This window comes from Bos javanicus, chromosome 8 (genome assembly GCF_032452875.1).
Source record: "Bos javanicus breed banteng chromosome 8, ARS-OSU_banteng_1.0, whole genome shotgun sequence".
NCBI classification, from domain to species: Eukaryota; Metazoa; Chordata; class Mammalia; order Artiodactyla; family Bovidae; genus Bos; species Bos javanicus.
In genome coordinates, this window is record NC_083875.1 from 83,643,126 (window position 1) to 83,661,713 (window position 18,588).

General features: G+C 41.9%; 1 protein-coding gene, 1 non-coding gene and 1 pseudogene across 2 annotated transcripts in view; 1 reads left to right on the plus strand and 2 right to left on the minus strand.

Moving 5' to 3' along the window:
- The window catches only part of HSD17B3 (hydroxysteroid 17-beta dehydrogenase 3), a 57,439-nt gene that overhangs the window by 20,316 nt on the left and 18,535 nt on the right, over window positions 1-18,588 (minus strand). The window contains exons 3-7 of the mRNA XM_061426139.1: window positions 8,566-8,641; window positions 6,712-6,819; window positions 5,617-5,684; window positions 4,006-4,041; window positions 922-956 (exon numbers count right to left, since the gene is read on the minus strand). Of these exons, the coding sequence (XP_061282123.1) occupies window positions 922-956; window positions 4,006-4,041; window positions 5,617-5,684; window positions 6,712-6,819; window positions 8,566-8,641 (323 nt within the window). The remainder of the gene's footprint in view (window positions 1-921; window positions 957-4,005; window positions 4,042-5,616; window positions 5,685-6,711; window positions 6,820-8,565; window positions 8,642-18,588) is intronic.
- LOC133253518 (U6 spliceosomal RNA) lies at window positions 10,433-10,538 on the minus strand. The gene has a single exon (XR_009738314.1). It is a non-coding gene; the product is annotated as a U6 spliceosomal RNA (small nuclear RNA).
- On the plus strand, window positions 11,031-17,370 carry LOC133253351 (CDK5 and ABL1 enzyme substrate 2-like; annotated as a pseudogene).

Consider the following 18,588-nt stretch of genomic DNA (forward strand, 5'->3'; position numbering starts at 1 on the left):
GAGGTTCTTACCCTTTGGAAGTTCAGTGTCTTTAACCCTTCCCTAATAGATGGATTCAATCCAGAAAAACCAAGAAGCTTCACATTTGAATACCAGGGCCAAGCCCCTTCTTTCTCTAGGGAAGATAAAACTGTCAACCATTTGCTTTAATGAATACCACCTGAGCAAAACCAGTTCCCAAATGGGCATTGTACTGCTGCTGCTGCTGCTGCTGCTGCTAAGTCGCTTCAGTCGTGTCCGACTCTGTGTGACCCCATAGACGTCAGCTCACCAGGCTCGCCCGTCCCTGGGATTCTCCAGGCAAGAACATTGGAGTGGGTTGCCATTTCCTTCTCCAATGCATGAAAGTGAAAAGTGAAAGTGAAGTCGCTCAGTCGTGTCTGACTCTTAGCAACCCCATGGACTGCAGCCTACCAGGCTCCTCCGTCCATGGGATTTTCCAGGCAAGAGTACTGGAGTGGGGTGCCCTTGCCTTCTCCGGGGCATTGTACTAGGGCGATTTAAAATGTGGAATAAATAGAGACACTGATGGGATAGTGATTTTTACCCCTAAGTTGGAGTATTCATTCTGACAAGAGTTGAAATACATAATAACAAAGAAATGGTCTCAGCCCAACTTCTGAAGTTTCTTTTAAGCTCATTGTGAGTTAGTTTTTTTTAATACAAGGTCTGCTGGAATTGCTGTTTTCTTCCTCCCTCCAGTATATGCTACATTTGACCTTCATATATGCTTATCTGTTGGCAAAGCTGGCCTGGTCCAGAATGTTAGGCTTTCAACCACAATCTCCATGAACTTTCACCGCAGTTTTATCATTTGTTAAAGCAGCAGCAGATGAACCTTGTCCCCCTGATCCCCAGCTCAGCTGACTGCCAGGCCAGGCAGCACAGGCTGCTCCAAGCCTTTTCAAGGAAAGAACTTACCTTGACTCCATGTGTTTCAGAATCAGCTGTGTCATCTGTAAGAGAAGACCAAAGCCCTGACATTAAAGAAACAAAGTAGCAATGGGCAGTGGGAATTTGGGAAATAGGTGCTGGAAGAAACTGGAGAAAGAACTTCAGCTTCTCAAATGGCCTTGAAAATCTGCTGACACTCATTGGAGGTAATTTTGGCAACATTAGAGTCTGCTGGAACCTACCGAAGGCATCTTAAACAAATGGCAAACAGTTCAGAGGCCTCTAGTTTCTTCTTCCTAAAACTGAAGTCTTTGTGGAAAACGGAGTGAAAAGCTATGGAACTGACATATGGCTATGGGGCCAACAATGAGGCTCCCAGACTCCCTTCCTTCTGGCAGAGGTAAAAGTAGGTTGGCCATTATAAAACCCCACAGGAGTTAGAATTAGGGAACCGTCAGGAAACCTAACAAGTGTCCATCTCACATACAAAGTACGAGATAAAGAAGGACATCTCTTCAATTCAACAGCAGCCTTGTTAGCCTGCATGCGGTCTATGAAATAGCTCCCTAGATACATGTCTGCTGGTCTGCTGGAGTTACAACAGGATTGAAAAATCCCTTCCCCAGTCCAATTTACTGCCCCCGGGAGAGGTCCTCCCTGTCAGTTCTGGAGCAACACCCTTGCCTTGATTCTCCCAACTTCATGAAGGTGGAGCACTGTTGCACAGCATTTCTCAAAGTCTCCCAAAAGCCTGATTGGGTGAATGATCCCAATTAGACAGACAACACCGGACTTTGTGGGTCCCTGTCTCAAACATTCCAGTATTTAGTCTCTTATCCTACCTTCCCTTTGCCCTCAAACTCATTCTCCAATTTTGCCCTTGATAGAGAACTCTAGTGTTTCCAGATGGTTCCTTTGGAATAACTAAATGATACTAGTCAACATTCAGAAAACTAAGATCATGGATCTGGTCTCATCACTCCATGGCAGATAGATGGGGAAACAATGGAAACAGTGACAGACTTTATCTTTTTGGGCTCCAAAATCACTGCAAATGGTGACTGCAGCCATGAAATTAAAAGATGCTTGCTCCTTGGAAGAAAAGTTATAACCAACCTAGACAGCATTATTAAAAAGCAGAGATATTACTTTGCCAACAAATGTCCATCTAGTCAAAGCTATGGTTTTTCCAGTTGTCATGTATGGATGTGAGAGTTGGATTATAAAGAAAGCTGAGCACTGAAGAATCGATGCTTTTGAACTGTGGTGTTGAAGAAGACTCTTGAGAGTCCCTTGGACTGCAAGGAGACCCAACCAGTCCATCTTTACAGAAATCAGTCCTGAATATTCATTGGAAGGACTGATGCTGAAGCTGAAACTCCAATATTTTGGCCACCTGATGCAAAGAACTGACTCATTGGAAAAGACCCTGATGCTGGGAAAGATTGAAGGCAGGAGGAGAAGGGGACAACAGAGATGAGATGGGTGGATGGCATCACCAACTCGATGGACATGAGTTTGAGCAAGCTCTAGAAGTTGGTGATGGACAGGGAGGCCTGGCATGCTGCCGTCTATGGGGTCACGAATTGTTGGACACAACTGAGCAACTGAACTGAACTGAACTGAGTCATGTTTCCAACCAGCATGGCCATCTTGGGCATGACATACTTAGAAGCTAACCTTCAATTTGTTTTCTTTGTTACTTAAGGAAGTTAGTGTCTACCAGTGTGTAAAAAATATATATATATTTTTTAGAAAATCAAAGCATTTTTCTGCTAAAAGAATCAGAAGGTTGTCAAATACATTTGGGAAACCCTGTGATCAAACAGACCAAGACTAAAAGAGCAATGTATACATTAATGGAAAGGTTTTAGTGGTAAGGCTGCAGACAACAGTGGGACATATAAAACTTTCAGTTATATGGCCTGGGGATTTTAAAAAGCCATTAATTGCTCAACATAAAAAGAATGTATATTTACCAAAACAAACAAAAAACCAATGGTATATATATAGAGAGAGAGAGAGTTTTGGTCTGCTCAGCATCTACCCCCCTTTCCTCTGGAAAGCAGTCTTCTGCTGCCCGTGCATGTTGTGAAGATGAGTCTGCACTTCCCACTGCTCTACAACAAGGGTCCCAGTTTAATAAAATCAGTCATGCCTGATTCATTGCTGATGTTTCACTGAACCATCCAGAGCAGTTATGAGGGCTTCCATGCACAGTTGGGAATTGCGTATACCATACAAGATGCCCAGCTGTGGGAGTGAGTGTGGGCTAAAAGTCCAGGGTTCACTCAAGCCATTTAGATGGCTTTCATCATTCAGAGGTAAAGACCCTGATGCTGGGAAAGATTAAAGGCTTTTTTTGTTTCCACACAAAAGCATCATCTACTCATCAAGCATAGGGCTATGTCCACTCTCAGGCGGTACCTTTCTCCAAACTGTCTGCCCAATCTGTCTACCTTTTTTTTATTGATACAAAGGTACAGCATAGGATAGCCTATAAATGCTTATGCAGTAAATTCTAATAAAAGGACCTGAGTGCTGAATGGCACTTGACACGCCATTTAGTTCAACCCTCAATACATTAATAGCAGATGAAGAATATGAAGTTCAAGGGAGCTAAATAGCATGCCCAATGCTGTCTACTTAACTAGTAACTGATCTGGAATCAGAACACACATGCACTTGAACTTCAATTCAACAAAAAAAATTTTTTTAACAAGTCTATAAAATTTAAACCACAGTCTCTGTCCTTTTTCCAAACAGAGTGAGCTTTCCTCTATTTATAAAGACTAAATTCAGAGGAGGGTACTCATTTTTATAAGTTGCTTTGGAATCCTGAATTCATCACCATCAAGCCTCATATGTTCTGACATATGACAAAACCGAATGCAGAAATAAGATTCAGGTGCTAGGGAGAGTGAATTCACTGTATTTTCTTAATGAAAAAATGAATGAGACAATTAAAAGGCTACTACATAGTCTTTCAATCAAGTACAGTTCAATTTTAAAGAATTCTACATTTACAGGGAAGGGGCCAGTTCTCCTGAGTTGCTAAATTCCAACAGCTACTACATTTTAATGCGCTGAGCACATACATTGATCACATACCTTCACAACGGAGGTGATGTTACAGTGGATGAGGCTCTGTAATAAATAATCACAATCATGATTTAGCTGGATCATTTGAGAAATTCTCTTGAGAAATATTCAATGCTAAAGAACCACAAAGTGGACAAAAGTGTGTGCCTAAATTGTTGTATCATTTAGTCTGCAAACTACACTCCAAGTTGATATTCAGCAACAATGCACTAGAACTGGGAAAAATCTGACAACTATACTATGCGTCTCCAAGAACATGATCTTGAATAGAAGTCAATTAAGAGTTTCCTTGAAAATTTAGGGAGGAATATGGACACTGTTTCTCAAAGGGAGATGGTCAATTTCCAGCTAAAGAAAGGGAGGTTAGTAAATGTGGGTCTAGAAGACACTAACATAAAGATTTGGAGAAGGCAATGGCACCCCACTCCAGTACTCTTGCCTGGAAAATCCCATGGACGGAGGAGCCTGGTAGGCTGCAGTCCATGGGGTCACTAGAGTCGGACACGACTAAGTGACTTCACTTTCACTGTTCACTTTCAGGCATTGGAGAAGGAAATGGCAACCCACTCCAGTGTTCTTGCCTGGAGAATCCCAGGGACGGAGGAGCCTGGTGGGCTGCCGTCTATGGGGTCACACAGAGTCGGACACGACTGAAGCGACTTAGCAGTAGCAACATAAAGATTATTAAGATGAATGGTTGTATAATATAAGGTAGAGGTTCTGGGCTCCAGAAGCCAGATAAAGAAACTACCAGAATCACCCAAGACACACAAAGAAGGAAAGAGGGACAGACACATAGACAAGTACAAATGTAGACATAAATAAAGAAAAGCAGGAATGGAGTGAGCTTAATGAAAAGACACACAGACTTATGCCAGAAACAGGGAACATGGAGTTAGACATGTGGCCAGAAGAGGTTTGGTGAGGAGGTTCAGCAGTGTCCAAGCAATCTGGCATTATTCGTCCATGCAGTACACTGGGGCTTACATGGAACCTTTAGGAATACTTGCAAGATTGGGGAATAGAAGCATCATAGCCTGTTCAAAATTGGTATAACCCTTTGATTTCAAAGGGCAAAGCCTGGAGAAGAGTCAAAATACACTGCCTTCAAAGACTGTTAATGCATAATAAATTTACTCAAGACCAACAATGACAGTCATGGGTCTGAGTTAAGCTTGTCGAACTTACAACACCCTCAGCCACAAAGTCTGTCTTATGGACTTCCCTCACACTGAAAGTTGAGTGAATCTTATGACCTTGAAAGGCAAAGAAAGCCAAAGAGCTGGCTTTCTCCCAATGAATCCAGAGCTATGAATTTGTTAGGCAGCATTACTTCCCTTATAAAGCACAGTATAGAGCCCCCAAAAGACTGGGACAAGTGAATTTTGATGTGTGGAGAAAAGGGAAGATGTTCTTTTCCTAGAGATAGTCCAGAACAGTGATACCCTTCACTATGTATCAAGTACTCAGGTGAGTACTTGAAAGGGACACCTCCAGTCATCCACCTGCATTGCAGAATTTTGACCACACTCCCATCACCCCTTCCCAGCCCTGGTATTACCCAGCTGGGGGCTCAGGACTGGGGGAGAGGAAAACATCCACAGAACAGTACAAGCCTACCTGGATGTCATCTGACGTGTTAAGGAAATGGCTTGGGAGAAGGTTTGGAAGCATTCCAACATTGTTGACTGACCAAGAAAGGCAAAACGAAAAGATATCAGAAGAGTCCATGTCAAATGTCTATTGAAAGCCTTAAAAATTGTCATATTCAACCCAGAAATTCTTCTCTTGAGAAGTTTTCCAAGAAAGCATGTACAAAAAGATTATATAAAAGGCTGTTCACTGCAACATAATTCAGTAACAGTGAGGAAACTGGAAGGGAAAAAATTGTGGTCCAATAATATAATGCAGATAAAATGAACCATGGTACAGCCATATGGTGGGATGCAATGCAGTCATTCAAAACTATGACTGCTCAGAGTTTTAAAAACCTGGGAGAACATTTGTAATGTATAATTTTTTTAAATGTTGCAAAACCGTATGTAAGTTTAATCCTCATTTTGAAAATATGCATGTATGTATCTGGAAAGATATGTACCAAGATGCCATCTCAGGCTGTTAAAGAGTTTAAGGAACTCATAATTCTTTTATGTGTTCATCTGCTCTTTCTAGTTTTCCTAGAGTACATTTTACATTATTATTAGTAAACATGTAATTATTTTGAAAATCAAATCCTCCTTCTCTCTACAATACATTGTACTGTGTATGCGATCACAAAACAGATCATCTATAAATTATCACAGAAAAAAAAATTGGCTCTTATTTCCCAGATGAGAAACTCTATCCTCAAATAACCATACTGACTCACTACTTCATGAATCAATCACGGCAATGTTGGTTTACTAAACTAATTCCATTAGACCAAAGTTTCCCTCTTCCTGTCAAATGTCAACCTTCAGTGAAAGAAAAATATTTTAATACTAGGAAATATGGTTGGGAAGATTGAAATTATGTAGGTTTGCTACATTCCAAAACCATATACAAATTAGTTAATCCAGTAATGCCTTTTGTAGAACTGAACTTTAATATTTGGTTTAATGCTACAGCTTACAGTCATGGGTTAAATTTAAGCTACTACTGAATAATCAAGTCTCACTAAGATCATTATTTCACTGACTTATTTCGACAAGCTTTGCATTATTGCAATTTACTTACCTAAAATTCCAATTTCTAAGCCTTCAAGTTTTTCTTTAATATAGTCATAGATGTCATCTTTGGCAAAATCTGCTTGTATTATCTTCACAGTACTTCCTATCGTCAGCTCTGCATGAGAGACAATAGTTAGTTTTCAATGAACAGGTGTCTAAATCCCCCTCTTGTCCTTATTCCCCTAATATTCCCTGAGTATTACCTGAACAGAACAGACTCTTAAGAACACAAGCCCATCATCTTAATTAGAAACAAGAAATAGCCTCAGATAAATGCTGGAATGTGTTAAAGGATTTGTGAAGGATGGTTTCTGTGTGATTCTAAGAGTCACTGCAGTGACAAGTAAAGGCATTATAACAGATTTAATACAATAGTTCTCAAAGCAAGGCCCGCAGACCATAGCATCAGCATCACTGTTAACTTGTTAGAAATAAAATCTCAGGCTCCACCCAGACCTGCTGAACCAGGAAACCCTGGGAGTGGGCCTGGTGATCTGTTTTCACACGCACTGGGGGTGACTGTGGTGCATGCTCAAGTTTCAGACCCGTGGGCTGAGGGCTGTTAGAGCAAAGTGTGAGCCTTGTCCTCAGTGAGTATCCGGTCCTCTCCACGTACACTCAGAAACCCTTAGCATTTGTCCAACACTTTAGCATTTACAAAACATTTACACTCACAGTGTATTTTTTTAATATTCTCAAGAATGAGGTAGGCATTGTCTCCACTTTCTGGAGGAGAAAATTAAGGCCCTAAGAAGCTTACTAGCTTGACCAAGGGCACCCACACCCTGCTCCGTCCAAGTTCAATCTTCTTTCCACTGGTCTATGTGAACTTGCCTTCTGCTGGAGCTTTTTCTTAGATATAAAAACTGCAGGCAGATTTCACTAGCTGCTGCCCACTCAGCTTTGGAGTTAGACCCAATATTTCTGGGGCAAGTGATCTTAAGGCATAGCCTGGGAACACTTCAAAGACACTACTTGTTTTTCAAAAAGACAATAAAAAGTGCACAGTAAGGAAAATACTGAAGAACGTCCTAGTCCTGGTCAAAGTTATTTCAGATATCCAGTCAGAGAACAAAAGCAGAATTCACTGGTTCAAGGGCACTGAGCCTCCTCATTGTGAGTGTTCAGACACATACTCCCCCACGGTCTTCTCTTATTCAAATTTGTCCCAGGGAAATAAGACTGTCTGCAGACAGCCTGCTATGGTCTTCATGAGTCTTCATAGTTAAAGACTCATTCCTTTGCATTGAGTTTATTAATCACTAAGTTAATAGTTAATTATTCAAATTCAAATGCTCAGAAGGGGATATGATGATCATTATTGACTAAAAACACTTCAGAGTGGATCATCAAAATAAAATATTATAAATCCTACCTTTTAGGGTTGTATAGTGACAACCCTCACACCATACATAGCAGCCCTGAATTAAATCTTTTTTTTTTTTAATCTAACAACTAGCAGTGAGCATTGTCTCTCATCCCTCTGCAAGGAGCACCGCACAGACATAGGAAGTCCCTGCTTTTGAAGGAAGTAACTGAAGCATTCAGACAGCTGAGGCCTCTGGATGAGGGGATCTGATTCTAGAGACAGACCCTAGACACAAGAAAGGAGTGGACCTATTTGTGGGGTGAACGTGTTTCTGCTTCATGAAGCCCAAAGAATCACTGATGAACTAAAGTGAGCTCAAGCCACTTATGTCCTGCACTTAACTTTGTAAACTGGGCTCCCCAAAGGAGGCTTGTACCCCAGGCACCAGAGAGCAAATGTAGGGATGCTGACAGATGCCTCTGCAGGCAGGATGTGAGCAGACCTGGCTAGTAGGCTCCACAAACATCTCCCTTATTTCTTGGAGTCACTCACCAATCTCCGCAGCAATGGCCTGTAGTTTTTCCAGTGTCCGGCTGATAAGCACGACATTGAATCCCTGTCTTGCTAACTGAAGGTAGGGATGGGAAAACCAAAAGAGAGATGATAAGCAGACAAGGAAGGCTTGTTATATTAAAGTGAGTTGGGGCATCACCCATTTGGTCATAGGGTGATATGCTTGATCTTCCTAAGTTTAAATGTGCACAATGTGACAATGGCTTCTAGGCTAAGTAAAACAGCCACACTGGGCCAGGCTAAACGTGACGTAATACCAGTAGTTTCTTTGTGTACGTTTATTATACACCAGGGCTTCCCTCATGGTCAGCAGTAAGAATCCACCTACAATGCAGGAGACACAGGTTCAGTCCCTGAGTTGGGAAGATGCCCTGGAGCAGGACATGGCAACCTACTCGAGTATTCTTGCCTGGAGAATCCCACGGACAGAGGAGCCTGGAGGGCTACAGACCACAGGGTCTCAAAGAGTCGGACAAGACGGAAGCAACTGAGCACACATTACATGCCAGGAACTATTATTCTAAGTGCTTTTCTGTACAGATCCACAATCTGAATGCCCTCTACCTGAAGCATTTATGATCAGATGTGTGTTGGAATTCAGAATTTGGAGGATTTTATACTATAATTTATGTAACAAGGTCTAGGGCTGGAGGATTTCATACTATAATTTATGTAACAAGGTCTAGGGCAGCAACCTATAATTTAAAAAAAATTCTGCAGCAACTTTTGAGCTGGCTTCTATTCACAAGGACGTTCTTTTGTGGTTCTCCTCACTCAGGCACAGTCATGGACCTGAGCCCTCTCTTTCTGCTCTCTGGCTCCCAACAGGATAGAAAATGAAATAGGGAACTGGAGAGTAAATGGATGTTTTCCTGAGATCACAAGGAACTCTCTTCAGAATGGACAGTGCCTCGACTCACAGGGGCAGAGCAACAATGTGCAGAAGCAGCGTACATTAATATGGCCCAGAGGACACCTGTGCTGGGCGGCCACAGACAGGCCCAGACTCCTCACACGTAAAAAATGCTACAGGTGAGGAAAGACAGAGTTTTGCCTGAAGAAAAATGGGAAAACCAACGTTCATCTGGAGAGAAACAGACAACATCTGAGTTAGTGACAAAGGACTTACGGAGTCCTATCGCAAGCCCACAGGTGCAAGGCTGCACACGAAGGCCACAGAGGCAGAGCCCAGAACCAAGGTCATTTCCAGAAATGACTGAGCCCCTTTGTAACCGCTGCCAAAAGCCCCCGATCCTTATTAGCCAGTTCCTGACCCCGTATTAGGCAAAAATGCCCACCCCGCTGCTCACCCTATAGTGCCCTAATAAATCACTTAATGCTACCCTTCCAGCAAGAATTTTCTTTGTCTTGAGGCTCCAAAAATTGGCTACTAACCCATGAAGAGTCATCTTTCCCTGGTCTGTCAGGAAGTCCCCTGGTGTATTCGCAGCCTCCCTCACTATCTATTCAGAAGTATCTATTCACTCAGAACTATCTATTCAGAAGTATCAATTCATTCAGAACTATCTGTTCAGAAGTATCTGTTACTTCTGTGGGCTCTCCCTTGAGCCAATCCACTGGTCTAATAACTTCCTGTGGACTCTCCCCTGGTCTGTTAGGAGGGCAGCCCTCTGTGCTTGCAGCACCTTCATTATCTCTACTCTTTGTTCTTAACAAACTCACTCCTTTCTGAAATACTGTCTGGAAATTCTTTTCCAACCCAAGCTCAGACTATGGAGACATGGCTCAATGAACTGAAATCCTTCTTAATGTTTTTAATTAAACAAAACTGTTACAATTTTAAACCTTGGTAAAATACACACGACATAAAATTTGCCGTCCTAACAACTATATGGAATGTTTCACAAATTTGCCTGTCATCCTTGCACAGGGCCCATGCTAATCTTCTCTGCATCGCTCAGTGTTAGCGTGTGTGCTGCCAAAGCAAACACTATGCCAAATTTTAACAAGTTATACTATAAAAACACTTAAGCTGAATTGAGGACTTTACCATATAGTCTCCAATAGCCAATATTCAAGCCTGTGGTCTCAGAATCACCTAGGAAGACATCAAACAAACAAACAAACAACACAATTCCCACCAAAACCATCCAGTTAACAATCTCTGAGGGCAGTGGCCAAAGCATGTGCAGCACCCTGCTCATTCCCAGGCCCATACCCAGCCATGCTGCCAGGGCCACCCAGCAGGTGCTGAAGAAGCAAGGGGACTGGAGATGCAACCAGGCTGCAATCTTCTCCCCTCGACGGGCAGCCCCAGAGTCTGGGCCTGCGCAGCAAGAAGCACCTGCTGCCCCTGCCGCAGCCATCTGTTGCTGGAACCCCCTGGCAGGGCCTTGAGACCCCAGGGCCTGCTCAGCCCTCAGACTGGGCCAGAGCCTGGACAGGCAGGCTGAGTGTGGCCTGTCCTCGAAAGACGCAGTGGGATGTGCCTCTTTCAAAGAACCAGACATATCTAGATCCCCAGACCCAAAGGCATGGAGGAGACTCACTTCATCAAGGACATAAGGCAGTATGACTCCAAGAACCACAGGACTGCGCTGATCTGTGCCAAGCGGTCCCAGTGTGCAGCCTTCTCAGGCCCACCCTACAGAGAAGGCTGTGGGTCAGTGACCTGAGGGTGGGCAGCCAGGAGCAGACGCATCCCTCCAGCGGCTCTTCTGAGACAGTCTTCCAGTTGGGGGCAAATGGAGAGGTTGTGCCTTACGTCAAGTTCCTGTACTCCACCAACACCCTAGTCACAGTCAAGACAGACAGCCCTGGTCCAGCGTCCCCTCACTCTGCCGGCTCAGATCTAGGGGACAACTCGGGGATGCCCTGTAGTACAACCCCAACCTCCTGGATGACTCTTGGGCCCTGTGGCAAGCACGAGTGCCGTCTTCATGTCCATCTGCTACATCACCACAGTGATAGGGTACGTGAAGCCCCCCAACCTCAAGAAGGACATGAGCAAAACTTTCCCAGAGAAGTCCCTGCACATCGAGCTAACGCTAAGCAAAATTAGAACTTTAAAACCAGAAATGCAGAACCTGTCCAGGAAGTGTGGTTTGGAGCCATGACGGTGTCCATGTCTACCTGTACTTGGAGAAGTTGGTCTTGCAGGGTGAGCTCAACAAGCAGAACTGCAGGCTCTGCACCAAGACCAGCAGCGACCTCCTCAAGTGTGACATGGAGCAGCTCATCAACAAGTTAAAAGAAAGGTTTCAATTCAACAGATGCAATCTAACTGGGTTTGAGTTCATGGTGCTCGTGGTCTTGGAACTTGTTCTCCACCTTCCCAAGAACCAAGTGTTACCTCATTATGGATGCTTCACTGGAGCTTCCCTGGTAGCTCAGCTGGTAAAGAATCCGCCTGCAATGCAGGAGACCCTGGTTCGATTCCTGGATTGGGACGATCCACTGGAGAAAGGATAGGCTACTCACTCCAGTATTCTTGGGCTTCCCTGGTGGCTCAGTTGATAAAAATCTGCCTGCAATGTGGGAGACCTGGGTTCGACCACTGGGTTGGGAAGATCCCCTGGAGAATGGAACAGCTACCCACACCAGTCTCTGGCCTGGAGAATGCCATGGACTGTATACTCCATGAGGTCACAAAGAGTCAGACACTACTGAACGACTTTCACTTTCACTTTCTTTCATGCAGCAGTTCTAGCCCTGCCGGCCTCCATGGCGCTCCTGGCACTTCATGAGTCCGAAGGTGGGCTCCTGCTATCTTTAGTTTGCTGTTGATCCTCCTCTCTAACTTTCTCCATATACATGTTCCCATACGTACATACAAAAATAGAAGTTTGTTTTCTGGGGTCTCTTTTTTTCACACTTTATAAGTGGCATTCTATGTGTATGTACTAAGTCACTTCAGTCGTGTCTGACTCTTTGCGACCTTATGGACTGTTGCCCACCAGGCTTCTCTGTCCATGGGATTTCCCAGGCAAGAATACTGGAGTGGGTTGCCATGTCCTTCTCCAGGGAATTTCTCCTGTACAATGAAGTTATTCAGTTATATATATATATACATTCCTTTTTAAATGTTATTTTCCATTATGGTTTATCACAGAATATTTTATTTGTTTTTCTCTTTTTGTGACTGGTTTATTTTACTAAGCATGTCATCAAGATTCATCCACATTGTAGAGTATGTCAGAATTTCCTTCCTTTTCAAGGCTCAAAAGTACTGTGTTATATGCCTATATCACATTTTGTTTATTCGCCCATCATCAATGAACCTTTAAGTGCACCTTTTTTGAAAAATTTTCCCACTGTGTTTATATTTTTAATTTTTATTGGGGTATAGTTGATTTACGATGTTGTGTTAGTTTCTGCTGTACAGCAGAGTGAATGAGTTATCCATTCCTTTTTTAGATTCTTTTCCCATATAGGTCATGACAGAGTGTTAAGTAGACTTCCCTGTGCAATATAGCAGGTTCTTATTAGTTCTTGATTTTATATATATTATTGTGTATATGTCAATCCCAATCTCCCCTTGTAACCATAAGTTTGTTTTCTACAACTGTGACACTATTTCTGTTTCGTAAATAAGTTCGTGTGTACCATTTCTTCTAGATTCCGCATATAATCGATATCATACGATATTTGTCTTTCTGTCTGACTTCACTCAGTATGACAATTTCTAGGTTCATCCATGTTGCTGCAAATGGCATTATTTCATTCCGTTTTATAGTTGAGTAATATTCTGTTGCGTATGTCCCCATCAACAGAGGAATGGATAAGGAAGATGCGGTACACATCAGAGAACACTGAATGTAGCTCTCTGTACTATACAGTGGGACCTTCTTGTTTATCCACTCTCTATATAAAAGCTAATATCTGCTAACCCCAACCTCCTAGTGCATCCCTTTCTAATCCTCTCCCCCTTGCCAACGTCCAGCCTGTTGTGTTTTGTAGATAGTTTCATTTATGTCATATTGACTTACTTCACTTGGTATGATAATCTCTAGTTTCATCTATGTTGCTGCAAATGGCATTATCTAGTTCTTTTTTCTGGCTGAGTAGTATTCCACTGTGTGTATGCACACATCTTCTTTATCCATTCATCTGTCAATGGACATTTAGGTTGCTTCCATACATTGGGTATTGTGAATAGCACTGCTATGAACATAGGCGTACATTTATCTTTTTGAATTACAGGTTTGTCTAGATATAACCAGAACATACCTTTTGCCCATTCTACTCTTTCAGTTTTCATTTTCTTATCAATTTGTAGGAGTTTTATTTTTATATATTCTTGGTATTAATTATTCGCCTAATCTCAAGGATATAAATACATTTTCTTATAACCCTTTGTAGTTTGTTGATTTTTGTTGCTGTTTTTTATTTTGTGAGAATAGTGTGAGGTTGAAATCATCCAGTATTATTTTTTTTCAAAATGGGTGGCTAATTGTCTTGGCAACATTTTTCTATTCATCCATTTTTTTCCTGATTTGAAATACTTAGTTGTATGCCCAGTTCTCATATGTATGTGGGTCTGTCTTTGACCTGTTTGTTCTGTTGCACTGGACTGTTTCTTACTTCCTATGTCAGTGTCACTTCTGATCATCTTATAATAGGCTTTGATATCCGGTGTCTTATATCAAGGAAGTGGATTGCCATTTCCTTCTCCAATGTATGAAAGTGAAAACTGAAAGTGAAGTCGCTCAGTCGTGCCCGACTCTTAGCGACCCCATGGACTACAGCCTACCAGGCTCCTCCTTCCATGGGATTTTCCAGGCAAGAGTGCTGGAGTGGGGTGCCATTGCCTCCTCCAGAGGAAGTCTCTACAATTTGTTATTTTCTTTCAAAATGTTATTGTGTTTTCTTCTTTGTTTAATTTACCAAGTAAATGATAAAATTGTATTTTTTATGTATTATATTGAAATTAGATGGTGATTGCAGCCATGAAATTAAAAGACGCTTACTCCTTGGAAGGAAAGTTATGACCAACCTAGATAGCATATTCAAAAGCAGAGACATTACTTTGCCAACAAAGGTCCGTCTAGTCAAGGCTATGGTTTTTCCAGTGGTCATGTATGGATGTGAGAGTTGGACTGTGAAGAAAGCTGAGCGCCGAAGAATTGATGCTTTTGAACTGTGGTGTTGGAGAAGACTCTTGAGAGTCCCTTGGACTGCAAGGAGATCCAACCAGTTCATCCTAAAGGAGATCAGTCCTGGGTGTTCATTGGAAGGACTGATGCTGAAGCTGAAACTCCAATACTTTGGCCACCTCATGCAAAGAGTTGACTCATTTGAAAAGACTCTGATGCTGGGAGGGATTGGGGGGAGGAGGAGAAGGGGACGACAGAGGATGAGATGGCTGGATGCATCACCGACTCAATAGACATGAGTTTGGGTGAACTCTGGGAGTTGGTGATGGACAGGGAGGCCTGGTGTGCTGCAATTCATGGGGTCGCAAAGCTCGGACACAACTGAGTGACGGAACTGAACTGAACTGAAGGAGAACGTTATATCTTTTTAGAAATCAGTTATCTCGTCCATAACATGCTATTTATTCAGATCTTCTGCATTCTTCTAAAACTTTTAGAAGTTTCTTCATAAAAATCTTGGGCATTTCTTGTTAGTTTGCATTAGTTAGGATAACTTAAGCTTCTATAACAAATAACTCCAAAATTTCAGTGGCTTCACACAATGCAGTTTAGTTTTTATCTTATATAACAGATTCTATTACACATAATTCTTTAGGACCCACAAGTGAGAAAGGCATTGCCACCCTTAACTTTAGGTTTCCAAGGTTGCCCTGGCTGTTGACATCCAGCCAGTGAGAGGATTGAAAGAGGGTGGAGAAGACACAACTCTTCCCTTAACCTCCTTGACCAAGTGACACACATCGTTTCTACTTGATTTCACTGGCCAAATGTCACAAAACTCCAGCTAGATGTAAGGGAGTCTGGGAAATTCCCTGGCTGGATAGCTGCCTTCCAGCTACACCTTTATACAATGGAAGAATAGGGAACTGGGGGACACTTAGCTGTTCCAGCCATCAATATCTTATGTGGCCATTGTGAATTAAATTATTATGAATAACTAAATTGGGTCAATTTATATAATGGAATACCATACAATACTGAAAATGAATGAACCAAGTTCTACACACACAAGCATGAATGAATTTCAAAAAGCACAATATTGGTCAGAAGCAGAAACAGATTCCAAAAGATATATGAATCAATTTACATTAAGTTCAAATTAAGTAATGCAGCCAAATGTACTGGGAGACACACACATGCTACAGAACTTATTTAGAGTAAGGGAATTATTAACACAATGTTCATGATAGTGTTACATCTATGGGGGTGAGGGAGGGGAAACACAAAGGCATGACATGTGCCTGTATGACAAGCTTCAAGGGAACTGGGGAGGCTGTATTTCTTAAGCTCGGTGATAAGGGATACTGCACTCATTTTAATTTTTATTTTTGTAATCACATTCAGACATTATATGAAGAAGGAAATGGCAACCCACCCACCCCAGTATTCTTGCCTGGAGAATTCCATGGACTGAGGAGCCTGGCAAGCTATAGTCCATGGGGTCACAAAGAGTCAGACACAACTGAGCGACTTTTGCTTATTCATTATATACATTCTTGTCTGGTACACCTCCTTCCACACACACACACGAACACAGCCACAACATAATTGCACACTATTCAACATACAGTGAATTTAGGATATTCAAAGCCTGAATCAGAAATTATAGGGTTGAAGTCAAGCCACACAGGAACAGAGAAATGAAGCCAAGAAAATATAAAGATAATTAAAAGCTGCTGCTTTCATTTAAGGCAAGATGAAAGCAAATACGCTTACAGTGCAGCTGGAGTAATTTAGACTAGAATAATTTAGACATTAGGAAGAAGAAATTCCTTGCTGAAACAGCATAAGACACCATCATATATTGCCAGTACATGTAGGATAATATTCAAGAATAGAGAAAAGCAGTTGTTTTTCTTGGGTTGGGCTGAGCCAAGGGATTTTAATTGAAGAGGCAACTCTGTGCCATTACCTGTATCTGCCGGGATCACTGTCCTGAGAAGAATTCTAACAGCTTGTCTGACACACTGGAGCTTGTAGCATTTTTATCATCCCAGATGTTGGGGGGTGGCACTAGAACTGCCCAGGTATGAAGAAATTAACCAGACAATCTTTAGTCATATATTTTGCTTCTAGCACTCTGTGCACATTAATAGCCAAGAATGCATGTTTACGTATATTAGAGTGATGAAAAGTAAATCTTATAATGTTTAAATATATATTAAATATATTATATGTATATAAATATTAAAATTTATAGTAGTAGAGGGTCAGTTAAAATTGGTTCAATAGTATAGAGGACAATCTGGCACTCATATCCAGTACTTGAGTGCACACACCCATTGATCCAGCAATCTTTCTGATAGGGATGTATTCTTGGATATATGTAGGTTTATTTTCAAAGATGTGTCTTGAAACATTATTGCAAATACAAAAATAAAAGACAAGCCCATCCCAATAAAAGAAACGTAGTACATTGCTGGGATAGGATAACCTGAAATGATTAAAAGGAATGAAGGCCATCTGTTTGCCTTTGCTATGGCAAGATCTCCCTGTTACATTATTAAATGAACAAGCAAAGTTTAAACAAGGGTTTATGGTTGTGGGACACAGGATCCCAATTGTGCTCATGTGGAAAAAAGGTAAACATATAGGTGTAATTTCTGCTAAGAGACTGCTAGGGGGCCAGTAAAACTTGCCCCCCTCTTCTTCCCAGGTATGTGACTAGATGACACTCCTGGTCTTTCTTCTGGTTACAGGACTGAGTACTGTCAATGGGCTCCAGGACACAGACAAGCTTATGACCCAGCTCCAATCTTGAAGAGTAGCACAGAGGCTTACAGGATAGATGAAGAGGCAAGACAGAAGGAACTAGACAGAGCCACTCGCCACTCAGGAAAGTCTCTGGATTGTTATGCTGAAATTACTCTGTACTATCAACCTCCATATCAACATGTAAGTATGGATATAGCCATGGTTTTCCTTTACCTTTTCTGAAAGGAACCTCAAGATATTGTGAACGCTGGTGACCTGTACAGAGAAGGGCCAGGTAAGGGCAGGAGTGAGGAGAGTCCTTTATTTCTCGTTCTATGCCTTTCTGTGCTGCTTGAGTTTTCTAATTTTATGCCTGTATTACTTTATCTTTAATAGGAATTATCTGGGCAAAGAGATAACGACCTTTTTTCTCTTTTCTTCCTTACACTTCTTTAAATTAAAAACAAAAACATTCTATGAAGACCTACAAGACCTTCTAGAACTAACACCCAAAAAAGATGTCCTTTTCATTATAGGGGACTGGAATGCAAAAGTAGGAAGTCAAGAAATACCTGGATTAGCAGGCAAATTTGGCCTTGGAATACAGAATGAAGCAGGGAAAAGGCTAATAGAGTTTTGCCAAGAGAATGCACTGGTCAGAGAAAACATCCTCTTCCAACAACACAAGAGAAGACTCTACACATGGACATCAACAGATGGTCAACACCAAAATCAGATTGATTATATTCTTTGCAGCCAAAGATGGAAACGCTTCATACATTCAGCAAAAACAAGACCGAGAGATGACTGTGGCACAGATCATGAACTCCTTATTGCCAAATTCAGGCTTAAATTGAAGAAAGTAGGGAAAACCACTAGACCATTCAGGTATGACCTAAATCAATCCCTTATGATTATACAGTAGAAGTGACAAATAGATTGGAGGGATTAGATCTGATAGAAAGAGAGCCTGAAGGACTATGGATGGAGGTTTGTGACACTGTACAGGAGGCAGGGATTGAGACCATCCCCAGGGAAAACAAATGCAAAAAGGCAAAATGGTTGTCTGAGGAGGCCTTACAAATAGCTGTGAATAGAAGAGAAGCAAAAGGCAAAGGAGAAAAGGAAAGATATACCCATGTGAATGCAGAGTTCCAAAGAATAGCAAGGAGAGATAAGAAAGCCTTCCTCA